This window comes from Pseudopipra pipra, chromosome 15, assembly GCF_036250125.1.
Source record: "Pseudopipra pipra isolate bDixPip1 chromosome 15, bDixPip1.hap1, whole genome shotgun sequence".
Taxonomy (NCBI): domain Eukaryota; kingdom Metazoa; phylum Chordata; class Aves; order Passeriformes; family Pipridae; genus Pseudopipra; species Pseudopipra pipra.
Window position 1 is genome coordinate 15,460,861 of NC_087563.1, and position 22,592 is coordinate 15,483,452.

At 46.1% G+C, this 22,592-nt stretch overlaps 1 protein-coding gene across 3 annotated transcripts in view; it reads left to right on the plus strand.

Moving 5' to 3' along the window:
- KLHL3 (kelch like family member 3) overlaps positions 1-22,592 on the plus strand; it is a 62,065-nt gene that overhangs the window by 5,990 nt on the left and 33,483 nt on the right. Inside the window, exons 2-5 of one of the 3 annotated variants that reach the window (XM_064672146.1) lie at positions 6-25; positions 3,270-3,315; positions 15,537-15,653; positions 18,644-18,750. In XM_064672146.1, the coding sequence (XP_064528216.1) occupies positions 6-25; positions 3,270-3,315; positions 15,537-15,653; positions 18,644-18,750 (290 nt within the window). Of the gene's footprint in view, positions 1-5; positions 26-3,269; positions 3,316-6,797; positions 6,980-7,848; positions 7,974-15,536; positions 15,654-18,643; positions 18,751-22,592 lie in introns of those variants that run through there. The other 2 variants (XM_064672144.1, XM_064672145.1) reach the window with 2 other exon arrangements.

Sequence of the window (22,592 nt, forward strand, 5' to 3'; positions counted from 1 at the left end):
ATTAGTGTTTATCACATAATCAACAGTTGGTACCACATTTCTGTGGTTTTCATTGTTCCAGACCTTTACTTTCAGAGCTCTTAGGAAGAAGGCATTTTCAGTACGTTTTCCAAACTGTGCATAATACCTTGGATTAATATTAGGTGGCTGAAAGTGTAACACCCAAAATTTCAGTCTTTCACCTTAGCCAGAGGTGTGGTTTACAAAACAGTGAGTTATTTAACATGTTTTGCATAACTGATTCTGTGATCTAATGTATGCATCCGCTGAGGATGAGTTTTCTGCTTGTTATTTTTGTATTTCTTGAATGAATAAAACAATTGTATCCCTGCTTCACTTGAAAATGTATTTCACGATGCAAGCACACCACAGGGACATCTGAGGCAGCCTGGACAAGCACTATTTGCTTTTGTTGATAGGCATTTTTTAGATCTATTGAAGCATTACCACTCTATTATTTCTGGCATGTGTATGTGTACACACAGGCATTACCTCTACTTCCACTTACCTTAATGAGTATTTCTTTGTGCTGTAATGTAAGTATAACTGTTGATGAGTGTCAGATGTGTATTTCTCATAACAGGGTGAAAGTCTCTCTGTATTTTTCCCTAGGAATTTTCTATCATTTACCTCTGCAGCTAGGACTTGTAAAGGGGCTGATGGAGTTTGGGTGCTTTCCTCCTTGATGTTCCTTTGACAAATCCTAGTCTTTTTACCTTCTCTGCTCCCAAAACTCTCATCAATTTCTGTTATATATAAATGGGAGGGAATAGTAGTTTTTGAACTGATATCTCTTGTTTGTATGGTTCTCAGAGTGTTTTAATCATATCTATATTCCCCTTAAAAACATCTTGCTGGGAAAATGGGCAGTGGGAACACTGAAAGAACAAGGGCTATAAAGCTGTAGTTCAGTGCAGAAGAGACATTCTTCAGATTTTTCTGTTTCCTGTAGCTCTATATACTGAATAGACTGAACAGCTAAAAAGATGCAATAGTTCAGGTCTAGGCTGTAACAAAAGAAAAAAACAACACCAACCAGCATAAAAAATAAAATTCAAGTCCAGTTCTCTGTCCATGGTTTGGCCTTTGCCAGTAGGAATCCTAAACAATATTTTTTAAAGTGTGTTCTCAGTGTGGTTAATCTTGGTGTAACTTTATTTGCTCAAAGTCTGTTTAGGCAAAGCTGCAGTGTTGCCTGTTGCTGTTACAGTAAATGCTGGGTTTAGAGCTTGGGCTATTCTCAGATTGTCAGCCATCCAAGTAACCAAAGCTCCTTAACTTTGAAAACTAGATGTCAAGCCCAGGCAGACTAATAATGCCATCTGTCTGAGGCATCTGGATATTGACCCTCTTAGCATGATGTGTGCAGTTTCATTCCCAAATGCTTTCGCAAATGGAAAAGACACAAATCTGGAAAGAACAGCTCTTCCAAAAAAAAAAAAAAAAGAATTGGACTATGTTGAGCTATGTGCAATTTTGGTACATATTATATTCATCAAACTACTAAAAATATCTCTTTTCATGAGTAATGCAGTAAGGAATTGATGCCAATTTAGAAAGGGATTACGTTTCTGGCTGGAAATGTGTCAAGATGCACATTTGCTCACCACCATCAAAGTACAAATCACTGATTAACATTGCAGAAAAATTCCTTAGAAGCAGAACGAGCTGACAAATCTGAAAATACTTTATTTGTTCAAATGCTACTTTGTACCATGGAATTGCCAACTGGTTTGTCTCACAGAAGCCCTGCTCTCCTGGGAATGCTCGTTGAAGTGAAAGACAGGCAAAACTACACATCTGAAAACATGCTGTTAGGCTGTAATCTAGTAAATATAAAAGATGAATATCATCTCAGTCTCTTCTGTCATTTCTGTAACTTTTGTTGCTTTCTATAGCTTTACAATGGATTTTTTCTATTCTGTAAGAAAATCTACAAAACCCCCGGGGGAAGGAAGGATGAGTGTAGTCACTGCAGGCACTGACTGGGAAGAAGAAAGGTCAGGAGTCCTGTCCCTGTTTCCAGCACAGATTTGGATTAAAGCAATGCTGGTTAAAATGCACCAGTAGTGTTTGGGACTGGAAGTTCCTGTGCTTTTTACTTGTTCTCTGTGGATCAATGATCTTGTTTTCTTTGCTGCACACTGACACAGCTCCGGTGGGAAGCCTCCTCTCCCAACCACACACCCTGATGAGCAAACTGCAGCATGGGCAGGGCACAGCCCTGGGAGGAGGCTGTGCTTACCTGCTTATTGTATACAAGCACAGCACTATCAGCTGTGTTTTGAAAGAGTTTACCCCTATTTCATCCTCCAGGTCCCCTCCCTCCTCAGTAGGGATGTCCTCTGGTTTCGAGCTCGTTGGCTGTTCCTGTGGCAGTGTTGTGAAAGATCTCTAAAGCCAAATTCCCAGTTCTCTCCTTGTGGTTATCTAGTACCTCTTCAGGTTTTAGTAATCTGTTAAGTTTACTGGGTAATAAATTTGGCCAAAGTCCTTCACTGTGGGACTTCATTTGGGCTTGTTTAATTGTTTTCTTTCCTCCACTGCTGGAATAATGACGCTCCCTTTACTGGAGAGAGCTCCTTTGGGTCCTGGTGGCAAATTCAGGATTTTTCTCCTGAGATGACTGCAGGGTGGTTGTAGTTGTAATTGCTGATGCCTCTTGCATAAGGTGTTTAGCAAAGTGCGTTCTGCAAGAGGAGTGCCAGCTTTCTACATGGAGATGTATCCTGGAAAAGAGAGATCCCCAGGAGCACAAGGAGTTCCAGCTCATGCAGTCAATGACCTGGTGTGCATCGCTGTGCCTTTCCCTTAAGCCCACCTGTCTGTTATTTCCTGCAGTCTTAAAAGCAGGCAAATTATTTTTCTCTAATTACGTCATTCAGATGCTGTTATGGGAGTTTGCTTTTCCTCACCCAGCACCAGCTCGAATCTGGGCTTCCACTCTGCAGCATCAATTTGACTTTCACAACTTCTTTGAGGCACGAGCTTGGTGATGAATCAGCAGCACGTGTGTTTTGGAAATGTTACCGTGGGTTTGTGGGTAGCTGGTGGCAACGGGGAGCTCTTGTTTTTGGTATACTGGGGAGTCAGATGAGAGGGAGTTGAGAAACATCGCCTTGGGAAGGAGGAGCTGGGCTTGTTTTATTCCTGGTGCTGTTCTATTCCAAAAGAGTTGCAATGAGCTGATGCCACACGCTCTCTGATGCCTTCTCAAAGTGTGTTTTCTTTCTCCCTTACAGGGTGCTCTTCTGCCTGAATAGGAGAAGAGAGGATGGGAAAGCTGAGCCCTGAAAAGCACGCCACAAAAGTCCAGTAAGTGAACAGGACCTGAGCCCTTTAAATACAGTTCCCACTCTGAATATGCTATGGAGATTGGACAGAAAAAAGGGTTTGTCCAGAAAATACCAAGCAGGATAATGAAGGACAATCTGTTACTGGTGAGAAAGACATGCTGCCTGAGACAGCTTTTGCTGTTCAGGTAAAATAATGTGCCTGCAGAAACAATCTTGCCTTAATTTTTGTGTGTGACAGCTACATGATGTCCATTTGTGTTGGTGTTGCAGCATGTTATGTTACGATACAAGGGTGGTGGACTGTGTTTCTTGGCTTTTGCAAAGAACAAGAAATCAAATATTTTAAAAGATTTCAGGAAGAGAGCGAGGCAATGAGTGTACAGGGACTAATAGTAAAGAGATTTGGGTTATGGTTGGGAGATCCTGAATGAGAATAGGTTTGTTTATGCTGGTCTGTCTGAGTTACAGTATACAAATATTAATTAAGCCATACATCTTCATGAAGCATATGGGCAATTTCCCCTTATTACAGAAGGGAATAGTGGAAGCATTAAGGGTTATATTTTAAAGTCGAAGAATCACATTAAAATGATATCTTATGCAAAAAATTTTGGGGAAAAAAAAATCCCACTTTTTGGACCATAGGCTAAACTTTTTCTCAAGTCCACGTGTTCAGCCTGTGGTGAGAACTTCAGTAGATAGATGGACTCTGAGGAGAGGCAGAGAGACTTGCTGATATTTAGGCATCTGAATACCAGCCTTTGCCTTTGCTCCAGCACCCACAACAGTTGTTTTTACAGCTTTCTTCCTGAATGTTATTTTTTTTTCCTTTTGAGCGCTCAATTCTAAACGATAAAATCTATCTGAAACCTTCCTGCAGGTTTCTGATAAATACATAATGTGACTGCAGGGCAGGAAGTCTGTGCCTCTGACACAGGTGACTGTGGGTGACATCCGTGGCTTATGCTACAGGGAAGAGTCAGAGGAGCAGCAGGAAGGATGTTTTCAGCTGGTGGGTTCCTGCTGTGTAGGGTAAACAGTAGAACAGCTCAGGCCCCAGAAAGCACAGCTGGGAGGGTGAAGATGACCAGGGGTTTTTACTCTAAAGGTGGTTATTATGAAGCTGTTGGAATAAAACTACTATTTTTATAGGAGTGGTGGTTTATTTGAAACACTAGAGGAAAGTGCATGTCTAAAGCCCGTTTTTGCTGGCTTGTGGCAGGCGGGAGTGTGGGAAGGGGTCGTGTACCAGCAGAGGGCAACAGTCTGGAGCTCCGCTGGAGATGCCGGTGGCTCCTGCAGCATCTCCGCCTGGGGAGGGATCCCGGGGGGACGGTGCTGGGGAGGTGCTCCAGCCCTCTGCTCTATGAATCACATTTAGAAACCAGTGCTTCGGGGGTCTCCTACTGCTTCAGCTGCCACATCATCACTGATTCCAGCTCTCGGGAGGTCCTTACCTAGAAGGTCTCCTAGAGCTTCCTTTTGAGCCTGCTGATAACCTGAATCCCTGTGAGTTGCTGCAGTAGGTAAATTTTAGCTGCTGTTTTGGTTCTGTTATGTGAGAGCCTGCTCTGAATTCGAGCACTGCTTGGGCAGCAGGGACCTTCAGGCCTTCCCTGCTGAGACATCTCAAGCTCCTGCTCCTTTGGGAGCCAGGGCAGTACCTGAGCACCACCTCAGAGTGACTTCAGTTCACCACGGAGATACTAAAGCAGCTATCTCAATAGATACCTTACATTGCTTTTCTTATATTAATTTCCTTAATGGACCTTTTCTCAAAAAACATATGGTCTAAATGCAGATCTCTCTAAATGAATACTTACTTAATTAGAATGACAAAATAAGTTTAGTTGGAAGGGACTTCTGAAGATGATCTGGTTCAAACACCCCTTAAAACAGGACCAGCTTCAGGGTCAGATCAGCTTGATCACTCAAAGATAAATATATATACTTAATATATACATTAATAAAAATGTACATATATATAAAACATATATTTATCTAAGTATATAAATATCTAAATATATATATATGTCTTTAAAAAAACCCAACAGATTGAAAAACAATTTAGGCTGGGAAGATGCAACTTTGGAAGCTTCCATGAATGCAGTGTTTTATGTACACCTTTACCAGCTCTTCAGTGCCAAAGCCATAGATTATTTTTTAAGAAAGCTGACTAATAATCTGGTGGAGGGGATTATGCAGCTAAACAGGAGAGGTGCTAAAGATAGGAAATTGCTTATGATATGGATCTATGGAACCTGTATATTGGTGTATACCTGGAAACGGGTATGTACAGTGAAGTGAGGGGTTCCCAAATCATTGTTTGTGTTGTATTTAATCTGTATGATCCTGATTCAGGGCTCTTGCAGTTTGCCTTGCAGAGCTAGGAAGGGTTTTTTCCCACCTTGATAAAGTTTGCTTTCTGGAGAAGCTGTGGAGATTGGCAGGATATTTTCCAAATGTATTGGGGCTCTTCACAGAATTAAATTCTTGTCAGCACTCAATGTCCTTTACTTACAACCTCAGGGCTAAACCAGCTGCTGGATTTAAGGCCAGTAGGTAGTTTTGGATCAGATTGGCAGGAATTGTTTTTATTCCCTCCCTTCCTGCCATTTTTATTGAAGAAATTCCTTGCTGCCATGGGGACACTGGCAATGCTTCGCTCTCCTCTCCCTGTGGCTCGTTGGAGTTGGGGGGTTTGGTCTTTTACTATAGATCCGAAGATTGTTGCAGGAATCTGGAAAGGTTTTGGTGGGCCAAGGGTTGGTGGGACTGGCTGGAACAGGAGCTCTGTGGACCTTTCTACTCTGAGTATCAGTTATATGTTGTCAGTGATTGAAGGTGGATTAGATGTAGGAGGAATTTAGGACTACTTGGGACTAGGAATTTTTGAAAGAGGCTGGAAAATTTCCACCCATCAGGTGTTACCTATTCCTTTTAGCTGGATACTTTTTACAAGAGACCAATCTCTGAACCTAAAAACAAGCAAGAAGTTTCTGTCTTGGGGTTGTTACCCAGTCATGAATATTTTGCAAGGCTGCTCTAAAGATAATCTCTGATTACTGGGACATGCTTTTGTCCCATTCCAGCAAGGACTATTTACTGGTTTACTTGTCTGTCACTGGGATTTACCTTTCTGTGGTTGCTGTCAGGATTTGTAGAATTCAGTGGTACACAAGCCAGTGGGTCAATGCACATAAGAAAGTATTGCTGGTTTGGTTCAGTTTAGGTTTGAGCTCATATCTTGCAGTTTTGCATGTTGTGCATCAAGTGTGTAAGGCTGGACACTGGGACATACTTGAGGATTTAGGTGTGTTAAAATGATAGTTTAACAGGATTCTGAAGGGGAAATAAGGAATTTTGTCTGAATCCTGTGTGAGGTTTGACTTCATGGCTTTATCTGTATTTCTCCTGTTTATGGGGGGGCTGCCAAATGGTGTTTAAATAATGGGACTCTGGAGTCTCCATCCCTACATGACTTTAATAATGTCCTTAAAGTTTCAGGTGTGTTTTCTTATCTGAAGAATGAGGGTGATGACTACTTAAGATCCTCAACAAGCTTTTGAAACCCTCCTGTGGAAGCTGCAATTGCATCTGTTCAACCATCACTGCTGATACATTTTAAAAGATGTATGAAACTTAGGCTGAGGACATGGCTTGATGAGAAACAGAAGAGCAAGGTAATTTTATTTATAAAAGAGATGAAATGGCATCTTGCAAGAGAAATCTCTTGATACTTATCTCTTTTGCAGGATAACTTTTTTTGTGAATGGAAGAGTAATGAAAGCAACTGTTTCTTGTCTTTATTACAGTTAACCTCTAGGGCCTCACTGTTACAGAATACAACTGAAAAATTCTTTTAATAAAACGAGGGGGAAAAAAAGATTCGTGTGAAAACCTCTGCACCTGCATCAATTGTAATGAAAAGGGCGAACGTGATTTAGTTCAGCACTTCAGGCTGAAGATCACCTGCAGTTTAGAAGGACCCATGTTGCCTGTGCAGGGTGTATTTGGCCTGATGGATTGCACAAGGGGGTGGAAGGTTTTGACAAATTGGGGAAGTGGAGAGGAACCTGAGGGTGCCAGCCCCTCTAAGTGTCCCCACAGCCCCCCGGGGGGCTGTGGGGACACTTAGAGGGGCTGGCACCCTCTCCTTCCTGGAGAAGGTGACGGTGCTCAGCGCTCCTCGGGGTGGGCGCCGGGGATGCTCAGCCACCGAAACTTTTCCCTCAGCCCCGCAGATCGCGAGGACCCGAGGCAGTTTTGGGCCGCCGCTCTGCTCATCCACCCGCCAGCGGCACGGCGGGGGCTCCTCCGCGGGTGCGGGGCCGGCTCGGGGCGGGCTCTGCGCTGCTCGGCCGCGGCGGCGGGGCCGGTGCGGGGCGGTGCGGGGCGGCGCCGGCGTTGCCCGGAGACGCTCGCAAGCCCCGCCGGAGGAGGGAGGGAGGGAAAGAGGGAGGGAGGGAAAGAGGGAGGGAGGGAGGGAGCTGCGGGAGGCGGCGGCGGGGCCGCAGTCGGTGCGGTGCGGGCGGCGGGGCGCGCCCGGCTCGCAGCGCTCCGCTCCCTCCCGCAGGAAGCGGCCCGGGGCGGGGGCGGCCGCTCGCAGCCATGCCGGGCCCGGGGCGCTGAGCCGGCCCCGCCGCCTCTTCCCCCCCGCACCATGGAGGACGAGAGGTGGGTACCGCCGGCCTTTGTGCGCGCCCCGCAGCGCTGCGGGGATGGGGATGCACCGGGAATGGCACCTTCGGCGGGGTGGGGAGCGCTGCGCGGGACGCGGCCGGAGGGGATCCCCTCCCTCCCTCTCTCACTCCCTCCCAGCCCTGCTTCCCGCTTGCAGGAATGCCGCCTGCGATGAGCGCCTGCCGAGCTATTCGTGGATGTTGCAATGTCATGGTGACAGGCAGTGTCGCCCCGTGTGCCCGCAGCGAGGCAGCGGAGGGGTTTCCGTGGGATGTGTTTCGGGTGTGAATTAAGGAGGTGAGGGGGGCAGGTCGCGGGGGTGTGTGTGTGTGTTTGCTAAAATGGAGGTGCCGGGCAGGGCGATGGGATGCCAGGCAGGAGGGTGAGCTGCCGCTGTGCCTCGCGAAACGCCGGGGTTGTGTCTGCGCTGCTCGTGGCTGGAACCTCGGGCAGCCGGCTTCGGCATTCCGCCGAAGACAGACCCGCTGATATTTGCTGCTTTTCTGAGTCATGAATGAAAATCTGTAATGTCCGTGGAGCCTTTGGGGGTCGATTTTCCCACCTGCGTGTGTGGAAGCCGTGCCCTGCGGGTGTTAGGGCAGCGCAGGGGATCCCCCGTCTCCCTCGCAGGGTAGCTGGGTCATATAGACTTTATTTCCTGCAAGGCAGCTATTCTACTCCAAAAACTGCAGAAGTGTTTACAGAGTCGACCTAATGCCCACCGAACCCTTAAAAGATGTTATTGCTGCGCAGGGACCTCAGGGATACAGAGAGATGTCCAGTGTTTCAGCTCTGCCCTTGTTCTTCCCCTCTGTCAGGTGCCTTTCGCACACCAGAAGCCTCTTGTGCTGCTTCAAACTAAACATTAAGCTGGTTTGGGGGGTTTTTTTGCAATATTTTTTTAAAAACAGGATATGCTGAGTGTTTCCTTTTGTGCTGGTGACCTTGCAGTGAGTGGGGGAACAGTGAGGGGGCTTGACCTGCTGGTAGGACTGATAGTCAGGGCTTGACAGAAGTTTCGTTTAAATATGATACATTGAAAAATTAAGCTGGAATCAAGCCCCAAATTCTCGAAATTTTCCTTTTGTTGAGGCAAAACATTCACAGCAGCCTGTGGGAGGTGTTTTCCAAGCTCCAAGGGGCAGCTTTCTGCCCTTCTGTGACTCAAGTGATGCAACTGTTTGTGTATTCAATGTGCAAAACAAAACTTTCATCCTGCCACGTTTCTCTCTAAATTACATTGTAAGGCTTCTGCATCCTCTAGGGTTGTGGAGAGCCACCTCTGGATGTTAATCCAGATGTCAATTATTTTAAGTGCCTCGAAATCTTAGTTTGTCATGCTTGATGCCAGCTCATGGAATGGGATTTCCTTTTTTTTTCTTTATTTATCTGAGTGAGTCTGTGTTTGAGGAAGTGGAGCAGAGCTGTTTTGATACCTCAGGCTGGGATCAATCCTTGGCATTGTTGCTTATTACCTTTTTTTGATGGTTACCAGCAATGGTCTCATTTTGACTGGAGGCCTTTTGCTGGGGATACAGTGGTGAAAAAGTCACTGGGAAAGTACCTGGATTATTTTGCCTTATCCTGTTTTTCCAGACCATCTGTTTTTAAGGCATGAAGGACTGTCCCCATCAGCACGTTCTCTGCCTCTGGAAGCGAGGAATGATTACCCAAATTGCTGCTTGTATTTCTAGTTTTCGGGAAGAGGGAGGTGGTCCTGAACTGCTTGCAGGCAGTAATGATGTGGGGTTTGACTCTTGGCAAGGAAAGCTGGAAATATTCACCTGCTTTGTGCTTGGAAAGGGCACATTGTGTGGGACTGTGCCGAGGCTGCTGTGCCTGCTTGGGGCAAGTCCTGGCAGGGGGTGTTCAAAAATGACCTCGGTGGGTGAGCACCCCGGGCTGGGTCTGTGCTCGTTCTTGTGCTTTTGCCCCTCATTTCCACTCAGATCTGTGTCAGGCAGATTAGTCCTCAGATTTTACACTCTGTGACTTTTGTGATGGCAGAATTCCCCCTGGTTTTTAATATTACTGCGTTTTCCATTTTTGTAGTCAGTGAGGAACACGATGTTGCTCATATCACCTCTGACTCTGGTCCCTGGGCCTGCCAGGACTCAAATATCCTGTTAACTTGCACATCCAGGTTGTTCAGTGGTATCATGTGCCCATGTCATTGCACACAGGCAGAAGCAGCCTGGGGCAAGGGGGAGTTAACCTGAAATATTCACATTTGGCAGTAAAATATTTCAGAATCCTGGTTTTCTTTTGCTGTGCTGATAGGGATTTTAGTTTTATGGAGAAATTGTGTAAGGCGCTGGTCAGGCATGATACTCTGGTTCTGAATTTGCAAGATGTGTTTGAGTTTGAATAGAAAAAAACTCCCTGGAATGTTAATTTTTTTTTTTTTGTTAAAATATTAAAACACCTGTTTTTTTTATATTTGAGTGGAGGTAGTGTCTTTGTGATATTTGTTTGAGAAACACAATATTTGCTTTTGAAAGCAAATGGTATTGTCATATTTGAGTTATTTTGTGTTGTTTCCATTACTGTCAGCAAAGACTTTTCTTCTCAGTAGTTCCCAAAGTCTGCTTTTCCCCCGAGGTCTCCTTTGATATGAATATCTCCTTTTGGGGATCTGCTCTATGCCAATTGTGTGTTTTTCTGAGCTAATGTCTCCATGTTGATGCAGGCACTGAAAAAATTCAACAAAATAGGAAAATAATATTGCTATTAAAAGAAAAATAATCCTTTCCATTATGCTGCCTCCCATACGTTTTAATGATAATGCATTTCTCTGAAATCCTCTCAAAAGCCTGCTCAGTATGTGGATTCCTTTAGTCACAATTTTTTTACTGTCTTTGTATAGACCTAAAGACAGTTTCAGAAATTGAAATTTTTATAACTCTGCTGTTACACTGACTTATTTTTCTTACTGTGACTTGAGGAATAAAACTGGACATAATGTATTTGCGCCGTAATTTTGGCCATTGATTCCAAACAGAGAATAAGGCCAGTTAAGGTAAAATGATTTTTCTTTTTGCTAAGATTAAATTAATATTTTGGTCTCCATTTATCTTAGTAGAGGCATTTAAATTTTGAACCCTACTAACTGCTATTGGGCTTCTGTCACTTTTTTAGATCAGTGATGTCAAACCTCTCAGAAACTGGAGATTAACATTTTATGGCCATGATTGTAACATATGCCACAAAGAAGCTCCATAGCCTTAGAAAATTTACAGTTACCAGTAATTTCTAAGTTAATCTAAGGATATGAAGCCCCTGTGGAGACGGTAGATTACCTGTGCTGTGGGAAGGGCAGGTTGAGTCTTCGGCTGAGCTTGTGGTGCTGAAGCTCTGTGGTGTTGGGAGACAACCAGGAGAGCAGAACTCAGCCTGTGCTGCTGTGGCAGGAGATTAGAGCAGCTCCCAGAGACCCCTCCAGTGATGCACAGTGGGATGAGGCTGGACTGGACATGTCTGGAGTCCCATCACCTCTCCAGTGGGAGAGCCTGGTGGAGAAGGACCTCCGTGGTGCCCACATTGGGTTGGGAGCTGAGCCCGGTGGCTGTTCTCCCAGGAACACGTGCAGAAACTCGTCCTTCCCTGCTCTGAAGGAGAGTGCATTTGAGAGCTACCCTTCCTTCAGGGTGAACTCCTGGCTCCCATAAAGCCAGGGTTAGAATTGGATTTGGCAGAGCTGGGATTTTTGTTCCTGGGGTTTACCAGCTCTCTGCACGGCAATAATCTTGCCAGGGGACAGTTTATCTCTGAGGAAGGCTTTTATTCTTTCACATAATCTACAAAGACATCTGTAATTACTGCTGGTAACTAAGGCAACCCAACTTTATAGTTGATATATGTAGGCAGCAGAACAGTGGGTTATGGGTTTTTAAAATACCTTTCTGTCCGTCGGAATGTGGGAATGCTCAGGCAGGAGCTGGGCTGTGAGCCCTGGGAAGCCTGAGCCCAACCCTGCTAGGGGTCCTGGAGAGGAGGAACATGGTGTTGATGGGGTACTGATTAGCTTCCCTGGATTAGTTGGGGACCCTCAAATCAGGGTTCATTTGTTCTGCTTGGGGACGTTGTTAAATGCCGTGCAGGAGGTGGCAGTGGGGTGGGCACTGTCTGGAACGAAGAGCCTCTCTGCTTATTTTAGGAGAATCCTGCTGTGTCCATAAAGAGGATGCTCGTCTGGCCCAGGGAAATTAAATCATTTGTCCATTCACTCAGTGCACGGCCTTGGATAGCCCAGGAATAGAACAAATTGCTCCTGGCAGCTGACTCGCGAGTCCTGCTGGTGTAGTAGGACATGAGCTTGGCAAACGTGAAGGTGCTGGGGGGGAAGTCCCCGTGGTCATGGGGTTCAGGGGCTCCAGCATGTCTGGGTGGTCTCATCTGATACCTTTGATCAGAGGACCCCATTCTTCCTTTACTTCGATCCATTAAAATTACAACAGGAAAAAAAAAAATCTCGGAAAAGGGCTGTGCAATGTGCTGGTTTGTTCTTCTCAGGGGCAGCTTTTGCTTTGTGGCAGGTTGCATTTGCTTGGAGCGTTCAGGTTCTTGCATTTTTGCGTTGGAAATGTGTCGGTGATCTCTGAGAGTGTGTGCAGGGAGGTGTAAAATCTCTCTCCCAGATAAAACCATCCTCTGTTCGTCACTGGCACACAGTTCTGTGGAAACTGAGTTCGTCTCAAAGATGAGTTAAAGGCTCCTGGCCATTAATTTTTCAAATCTGTTTTTTCATATGAGTCATTTGGAAAAAACTTTAAATAGCATATCTTGATCTTTTTTGAAGCAAGTTTTTAACCAGACAATCTGCAGTATTTTTCTGTGGTAAGCCTTTGGCAAATTGTGAAATCCACCCCTGTTAATAAAGCTCAGGATGTCTCTTTGGATGCTTTTTAAAAAAATTACCTTTTTGCTGCTTTTTGGGAAGAACTGCTTGATCTTTTCCCAAAATTCTGAAGCAATTTTTTTGCTTTTAAAATACACAGCCAAATGTTGGTGGAGTTGAGGCTTTATGAAGCCTTGTTGATCTGACATTTACTTTGGTGTTCAGCGAAACTTGCTGTATCCTTTGAACTGTGTCTTTTGCCAGTGGAAAAGTTTGAATATAAAGGATCTTTGGTCTCCAACACTGGAGTGCTCATAAATAAATCTCGGTGGTGTGCTTGTTCTTGTTAAAGAACCCCCATGACTTCTGTGTGCATCACTTGATTTGGGATCCGTGAGGCGTGTCTGTGATGATGCCCAGGGCAGTGTTCTGCAGTGTCCAGCTGTCCTGCTTGGGCTGTCTCTGACGCTGCCTTTTGGTTTCACTTTCTTTTTTTTTTTTTATTTTCCTTTCTTTTTTGTTTACTTTGTTTGCTTCCTGTACGTGCTCCGGCTTTGGAAACTGAAAGCTCAGTGAAGTCACTTGCACTTCCAGAGCCTCATTCTTCCCTCCTTGGCTCTGTCCTGCCGAAGGGGCAGGTTTAGCTGTTCAAAAACCAAGGGTTTCTGCTGGGGTGTTCAAAGCTGTGGTCAAGCTTCAGTTGGCCTAAGGTTTCCACCAGGGCTTTTGATAGATACAACAGTGAGGCTTAGCTGAATTAGGCTGTGTCCCTGGAGCCAGGAGGCTTCCTCATTGGAGTGTGCAGGCTTGCGGAAGAGCCGAGTGCCAGTGCTGCTCCATGCCCGTGGACACCTCTGGCAGTACGTGCAGCACAGAATGAGTTCAGCTTTCTCCAGGGATAGAAGAGCTGGTTGTGTCACTGCCTGGCACCAGTCCCCTGAGTACTGAGCCTTTAACATGAGATATTCTCCTTCCTGATTTTTTTTTCTTTTAATCCAGCCATACTGAGCTAATTGGATGACAACTGTAACGGAGCCTGGGAAGTTGTCTTCCTCCCTGGGACATGTGCTGAGTGATGTTGTGCTCAGCCTTGCGGCTTCACTTATGACTGAAAATATTTCACTTGCTCAGCAAAGTGAAAGAATTGGACTTGGCTGTTTTTTGGCATTAACCTTTTTCTCAGGCACAAAGCTGGAGGCTGCTCAGTATGCAGGGGTGTGTTTGAGCTGTGTGCAGCTTGGCTGCTGTTCAGCCTCTTGCTTTGAGAAGGACAGTGCAGTCCACCACAGACAGCTGGGGGGTGAAGAACTCTGTGTGTCCTCAAGGGACACGGTGATGGTGACAGTCACCTGTCAGGAGCAGGCAGTGGGGAGGATGTAATGTTCAGCAAGGGCCTCACACTGTCAAGGGGGTTGTAAATAGTGAACAATGTGTTTTTCAGAGGGAAAGTCATTGGGTATGAGTATACATGTATATAGATAGATATGGGCATGCATGCACACCTTGGCAGAGGCTGGTGGGCTGTTCTGGGGAGGATCCTTCCACACTTGCCTGGCTGTGTGCCCTTCCTCAGACATCACCTCCTGGTCACTGGTGGAGCCAGGATGATGGGCTGCCCAGACTCTTGGTTTGTCATGATACAAGCCCAACTAAGAAAGGTGACAGGGAGGAGGGGACAGAGGTGAAGCTGTCCTTTGGAAGGAAGCTCTGAGAAGGTCTCGTGTCAGGCACATGGTGGTGATGGAATTGCCTCCCAAAGTCTGGCATTTGCTTCGAGTTGGCTTTGACACGGACAGCCCTCCTTGACTTGTTTTATTTGCCTTTGCCTGCTGAGGGTTTGAGGGGTGAAACGTGGGCGTGAGCAGAGCAGGGACCTGCCTCAAAGTGCTGCTTCTATCCCAAGTGGAAACCTTTAGCTACGAGTGATTTGACGCGCTCGCAGATTGGGGAGGTGGAGATATCGACCCGCTGTCAATTCTGTGCAAAGAGCCAATGCTCCCAACAAAGTCATGAGGACACGTGTGTGCCTGAGGCACCTGTTGGCCTGGTTAAACATGGCACAGCACTGGGTGCTTCTGGGCTGACACTGACTGCAGAGCTGGTGGTTCTGGTAGGAAGGTTTAATAATTCATTCCATATGTTTCAGTGGCAATAAATGGACCTATTTCTAAAATGGAAATGGGATGTGGCCTCAGCAAAGCTAATGCTTTGGAAGCTGGGCAGGGAGTTTTAATAGTCTTTTTCTGCTTGCCTCTATAGAAGATACAAGTCATGTATTGTGTGCTTGCCTTTTTCAGATGGGACATTGAAGGCTAAACTTCTCTTTCTCCATGTGGATGTTAAAAAATCCATGGTACTCTTGTAGTTCCCAGTGCTGAAGTCTATTTCTATTCAGTGAGACGATTATGTTCTGGCTTGAATTTCAACTTATACTGCTTTCCTGGCCTGAAGCCTGTTAGACTGGGCTTTGTCCTCGAGTGTTTGGCACTTTTTTCTTTTCTTCTCTGCTGACTGAAATGTAGGCTGAGTTGGCTTTCAACATCCATGCAGAAGTAGCTGCATTTTGTGATGCTCTTCGTGTGGTGAACCTGAGCTGACTAACAAACACGTGAATAACTCCATGCTTAATGCCCTGTGCTGCAGTTTTACGATGCTCATTTTAAAAAGTGCCACTGAATCAAACTTTCTACTCCTTTTTTTTTTTTTGTCCCTCTTTTTAGCATTAAGCAGAGCCCCCGTTCCTCTGAGGCAGCTGAAGATGAAAAGGAGCAGCGCACAGTGACAGTCAATCCCTCTCACATGAGAAAGGCTTTCAAGGTCATGAATGAATTACGAAGGTACACTTTTGACTTACTGGGCACCCTCTCTCGTTTAGCAGAATTGTGCTGATTGGGAGACTCAGAAAATAGGTTGTACCATCTTTGTTACAGCTAATGGTTGCATGTAGAGGATTAATCAACAAGTGGGAAGCTAAAATATAGCCCTTTTGTGGTGGTTTGCTCTCCCAAGCCTCAGACCTCTGTCTTCCCAGCAGAAGGAGTCAGCTGTGGTTCAAAAATGTTATCTGAGCAATAGCCTTCACTTATAGATAAGAATTCATTTAGTCTTTTCCATTACTTACAGCAAATTCAGCTGTAAACTATGTTCTTAACTGAGATAATGGTCTGAAACCCAATGATAGAACATTATAGACATTAAGACACCTACGCATAATTACAGACCAAAGATTATTAATGCACTGTTCTTAGTCTCTTTAACTAGCAGCATCACTCAGTCTGGGCTTAGCACTCCAAAGTAAGGGGTGAAAAAAAAAAAAGCAAGTGCTCGGGAAGAATGTCAGCTCTCTACTTGCAAATTGGAAAAAAGTTAAAAGAGAACACCTTGGTCTCTACACAGCTGTGTGGGTACAGGGAGAATGGAGGCTGAAAAAACATCTGTGAACAGAGTCTTCAAGAACTGCTGTCTTCACATCAGCAATGTGGTGGCGGTGGTTCAACACGAGTTGTTCCTTCATTGCTGCTGTCCCACGAACCAAACAGAAGTTCAGCAAGCATTTTTCTGACTAGCTCATTGGAGTTCTTTACCATTCAAATAGACTTGGAAACCAGATTTTTAAAAGAATTCCTATGGAAAGTATGAGTGCCATACACACGGATGTACGTGCTCCCTCGCTATCGAAATGGTGTGATGAGAGCAAGGAACACCCTTTACTCTTCAGGCACACTCAAAGTACTCAATGCTTCAATAGCTACCTCTCCTCAGTGGATTAAGTACTTTCTGTAATATGCACGTTCTCTGGTGTGGAGAATGATTGAAAACGTTTCCTTTCACAGATATCTGACAGTGATTCTCTGTTGCATAGGAACAGAAAATGGAAATATTGTAACAGTTACATGAAGCGGAGCATGCTGTAATTTTTTTCCTTTTTACTTTTAACTGGCATCCCTCTGGTCCTTTCTTTGTACTGAAAGCAAAGGATCTGAAAATAAAGGTTTGTGCAGCTATATTCAGAAATCTATTGTGCTCCTATTATTTCTTGTTAATTGAAGCATAGTGGGAATAACTGGAGATGGACAATGTTTCTTAGTGCCTGTGGTTAGCTAGATTTTGTGCAATACTGAAGTGACAAAATACAGAAGACTGAAAGCTGCCCTTAAGCACCTGTCTCATGTTTTCATCTTCTGAGTACTCGTTTTTCTGTCATCTCCTGCTGCTGTTTTGGAATATACAGGTTTCACATCTATTGTACGTGCATTGAGCTTGTGATCTGTTAAGCTGTCAACAATCAGTGTTAATAGGTACCTTGAATAATAGTGCCTCCCTTCACATGCATCCAGAAATGTCATACAGAGGGTGTAGAAAAATCTTGCTAAGCTTTTAATCTATTTGCAATATAGAACCGTAGAATTGTTTAGGTTGGAAAAGACCTGTAAGACCATTGAGTCCAACTGTTAACCCAGCACGGCCACGTTCACCACTAAACCATGTCCCTAAGTGTCACTTAGGGTTTTAGCTTTCAAATGTAGATGAAATTATTTTGTGAGTGGTACTTTAGATGGCTGTAGATGACTCCAAAGAGGAATTGAGCAGAGCACCTTTTGCATAAGCTGAAGGATATGAGGAAGCTTCCATTAAGAGGCTCATAAAGAGCTCCCCTCATTGCCCTTACCCCTTCCAAACTGGGGTGAACATAGAGTACAGACTACCAGTTCCTACTTTCTTCCTGTTTTCCAACTTTAACCCTCTGTTTCACAGCTGTTTTGTTCACATACTAGGCATACCTAGTCCATTAGAAACTCTGTGTATGTTTATTTGATAATGAGGTTTCCTAAAGACAAAGTTCAGTGTGAAGATAAGCATTTCTGAAGAGAAGGCAACATCTAGATTTACAGACACTGATCCTTTTTCAGGCTTGGCATTTGAAAAGAACACCCCTAGTTTGCATTTGTATGCTTAAGCATCTTAAACCAACTTATTGGGAGGCTGAGCACTTCTTGCTGTCGGCATCTGCGAAGCTCTGAGCAAACATTAACTAATGAATCCTCAAAGGAGGGACGTGGGTCGAGTAGAAAAGGTCACTCCTTAATGAAGTGACTTTTCCAAAGCTGTCCAATGAGTCAGTGGGGGAGCTTAGAAGGTTTTTTTTTTTTTTTTTGTTTCTGTCTGGGACCCGGTTCTTTATCCCAGTGACTCTTAATCCCAGACTAATTCCTGAGGTAAAGGAAGTCCTCATGCCCATGGTTAAACTCCAGTGATTGACACCTCCTCTCTGGCAGATGGCAGAGGCAGCCTCTCTGCTCATCAATGCCAGGACATGTTTTGGTGGTCACATTCTTTAGGGCCAAACATGGAAGGAAGTACCGAAATCACTGCGTTTTCCACTCTACCCTTCCCCTGTGGAAAGACCAAAGTGCTGCTGGTGTTCCCTTTTTTTACAGATCTACTAGAGCCTGGCTCCAGGTAGTGCCCAAACTCTTAAGCTCTTCTGTGCCTTCTCCAAGCCCTACTTGTTTGAGAGGTGGAAGGAGCCCCTTATCCTTTGTTCTTTGGGCAGTGTGTATGCCTAGTTTGACTTCCATTTTTTTTCCTGGGAAAAGCAGAACCACAGGCAAGGCTGCAGCATCAGTAGGATTCAGGCTTTGCTTTGTAGGCAAACAGTGGTGGGAGCTGGTAGCTGAAGGATTAGAGGACTGGGATTTGGCAGAAGCTCAGGTGCCATGTCTGTAGTGGTGGGTCTTCCACTTACTTTTTCAGGCTATGCTGATGTAGCTTTTTGCCTGACCAGGAATTCTGAAATGACCTTTGTCTTTTCTGGTGTTTTTTCCAGCAAGAGGCTCCTCTGTGATGTGGTGATTGTGGCCGAGACCGTGGAGATGGAAGCCCACCGCGTGGTCCTGGCGGCCTGCAGCCCCTATTTCTGTGCCATGTTTACAGGTACTCTCTTTGACACCACACACTGTTCTGGGGTTGAACAGGCCATTGCAATCCCGAGGCCTCAGGCTGTGTCTCTGTCAGGAGCTGCAGCACAGACAGAGGGTTTCCTTAAGAGAGAAGTGATACAGAGAGGTCTGCAGTTTGCTAAACTTCATGGATGATGCTGGTCATCCTTGACTAATTCCTTGAGGCATCTGTATGGGTGTGGGGTGCTTGTGTGGCTGTGGGGTGAGTGGGTAGCATGTGGGCCACAGTAAGGTTTACTATGGGGTTTGGCTCACTTGATTTTTTGGTTATTTTTATTCCCCCTAACAAGACTGTGGGTCATGAAAACATTATTAACATCAAGCACGTGTGCAGTGCCCTAAATGTTCATGGTGCACATCAAAGAAGTAGCTGGCACAGGAGTTGTAGTTTCAAGGCTCAGCCCTGCTGATACTGATTTGGCAGTCACAGATGTTTAATCTCCCATGGCACTTTTTTCTGCTGCCTGAAATAACACCGTTGTTCTCTCGCTCCCAGTGTGTTTTAGCAGCCCTGCTTTTTGGCAGGGTGTGTTGCTGCAGTCTGGTATGTTTTGGTAAGGGCAGAAGGGAAGAGGAGGACAAAATTTTTGCTCTGTTGACCTGATCACTGTAGCAGGTGCCCTTTGAAGGCTGTGCCCAGGCAGGGCAGCAAAGAAAGCCAAAGAAAGCCATGCCAATACTGAGGCAGGAGAGTGACCAGCTTATTTAAGTCATTCTAGTAAAATTAGTCTGGTCAGGAACTCCTTAGCTTCCTTCCTTTTCCTTGCCCTCCTCTCCAAGGTAGGAACTGACTTAACCAAATACAAAGAAAATGATTTTTACACCCCAGGGAATGGGTGTTACTGTCCCTGAACTCCAACATAAATGAGCTACAGGGGTTTTGCCCCTGTTTCATGTTCATTTGCTTGTAGTCTAGGGCTTGCTTCTTCCTTTTAAAAGCCTTGGGATTAGACCTAGTTTAATTTGCTTTGCTGGAAGCAGAACACAGCATTTCTCAGGAAAGAGCTTGTCATTTGGGAAGCTTTTTTCCCTTCTGTGATGGAGGTGGGGGGAAGACCTCAGGTGTAAGCAGATGTCTGAATGTGAGATGAGATGTGACGCCGTGGTGGCTTTATCAGTGTGGTGAGCTCAGGTGGGAGAGCATTTGTGTTTTCTAGGGCACTGCTGCTGCACCCTGAGGTTGGTGTTGGCTGTGGTGGTGAGGCAGAGGAGCAAATGCTGCTCAGGAACAACTGTTTGTCAGGGCACCTCGAGCACGACTTGGGAGGGCTTGTGATGCTCGTTCCTGGCGAGACATTTAGTAAAGGAAAACTCTTGGAAAAACCCTCTGATCCTTAGAGGTCATCTGAGCGGGAAGGTGGTGGTGCAGGGCTGCTCATGTTTCCATGCCGGAATTCTCTGGGCCGTGTAATCCCTCACGCTGTGAGTTAAACAGTAATCAGCTAACCACGGTCATGTGGCTGCTCGGCAGCTCCCCTGGGCTGGGTGACAGCCTGGGCAGCCGCCTGTCCCCTCCCCCTGACACATCCCCGGGGGCAGAGGGTCAGGCAGAGACCAGTTCTCCCTTTGCTTTCAGTCTGGCTAGTCCCAAATTCCTAAGGTCTGGATCTCTCTCTTGGGAAGACTGAGTGCGTGATCTCCTTCCAGCTCTGGGGGGGTTCCCTCCCTGCAAAGGGACAGTTTAAAATCACAACTCCAACGTGAGTTGGTTGTCGTGACTTGATTTTTTTTGCATTGCAGTTTTGCATCAGTGATGTAGCCAGTGGCTCAGGGACAGCCACACCATGGGGTGTTTGCAGGAGCTGCCTGTGCACACTGAGTTCCTGCTGGAGGAGCAGCTTTCTGGGGCTGTGGGGGGCTGGAGGGATCCCCCAGCAGTGATGACCTTGGAGTCTTTCCTAAACCATCTTCTGTCCTCTGGTTAGGCATTCCTCTTTGAAACAGCCTTGGGAAGCCTGAAAATGGGCAGGCACATCTTCCATTCCTATCTTCCACTGCTGAAAGGGAGATGGGACCCAGCACTTCCTAACTGAGTGTCCCTTTTTGTACTGGCTTTCTGTAGCATTTTGGATGGCGTCTGGTCCTCATTGGCACCATTCTGTGGGGATAATTTGGGACAGTAATTTCTGTCCATTTAGAAGAAAAGAGTCATTTTGAAAAGGGCAGCAAATACTTCAGTGATGCTGCTGGGGCTGCTCCTGTGAGATACCTTTGGAATGTTGGAAATGCTGAAGGAGGAAGCAGGTCTCATGTGCCCTCCCTTGCAGGTCTCACGTGCTGCTTCAAGGCACTCACTCCATGTGTGAGAGGCTGTGGTTATGTTATATGATGCACTTGTATTCTCCTTCAGCACATCTGGGACTTAGGAGGCAGGCAAAGCTGTCTCTGTGAAAGCACTGGGAAGCCTCTCTGGAGTGCAGTGTGTAGGAGGCAGGGCAGGCTGCAGTGCTGGGTAAACATGGCACTGCGAGCTGCTACAGTTTTGAGAGTAGTTTATCTTGTGCCAGAGCAGAGCTCTGCTCTCTGCCTGCCCTCATGAGCAGAGGGGAACAGGGAAAGCACTGCTTTCCCTGTTGAGCATGATGCAGAAAAGGTGTGCCTTCACAAGGGGCCATTGTCTGCAAAGTCTGTCCCCTGAAGAGGGTCTGCTTGGAGCCACTCCGCCTGTTTTACCTGCCTTTGCTCCCCCATACCTTGTCCCTTGTGTCTGCCTGACTCTGCCCAGCCACAGAGGTGCAGGGACAGGTCTGTGCAGCACCCTGTGCAAGGCAGCCCTCTCTCACCACAGCCCTTAGGGATGAGAGATGATGGTAGTGCTCTGAGTAACTGAGGTGTCAGGTAAGGCTTGAGCCTGACTTATGAGAGACATCCTGGGAGTTGGGGTTCGTGGGATTTTTTTTCCTGAAGGGATGTGGGGTGAGATGCCTTCATTGGCCCCGCTGTTGGCTGCCCACAGCTGTGTCCCACAGGCTGCATTTGCCCTGGCTCTGTGCTGGCCTCCTCCTGGTCTGCACCAACCCCTGCTTTGGTTCACTTGTGGTGTCTCCAGGTTCCTCCTCACTCCACAGCACTAGAGGCATGTCCACCCTCTGACAAGTGGGAGGAACTCCATCGCTCCAAGTTGGATCCCACTCGACTGTGGGGCCCAGCATGTGAGACTCCCCCCTCACGGTGCCTGGGCTGGCAGGAGCAGAGGCAGCGGAGGCTGTTGGTATGCAGGGCTGGCAGCTTGCTGGTGGGTGTGGAAGCCCACACAGCTTTTATTTTTGTTGCCTGTGTCACATGAACACCACAAGGACAGATGATGTTATCAGGTTGGTCCCTCCAAGCTATTTCTGCATCGATCCCTGGGTGTGCAAGGCTGAGCCTCCTCTCTGCACTGTGGGTCCCACAGGGCTCTGGCTGCTCTGCTCCTCCTCTCTGTGCAGGGGGGGGTTTGGGGGGTGCTCCTTGCAGGCACCTCCAGCACCACAAGGCTGATGGGGACTGGCCTGTTCTCAGAAGCCCCCTCTCATCTCTGGAGACGTCTGGGATGTTTTTTGGGGGAGGAAGTGTGTGAAGATGACATTTTGTCAATTAAAAAGTCCTGCCTGCTTTGAAGGCCTCCCAAATGTAGGTCACTTATCCCTTTGTACTTGTACATTTATATTCATGGGCTTCTCTGAATAACACTTTATTATTTAATTTTAAAAATTGAATTTGGGGCAAATATTATTTCACTTCTTGGGGCCTTTGACTCTTCTAACACTTATGGTCTCACCCCACTCCTGTTATTTACCCGCTTATTGGCATAAATGAAGTCAGCAAAGTTCAATT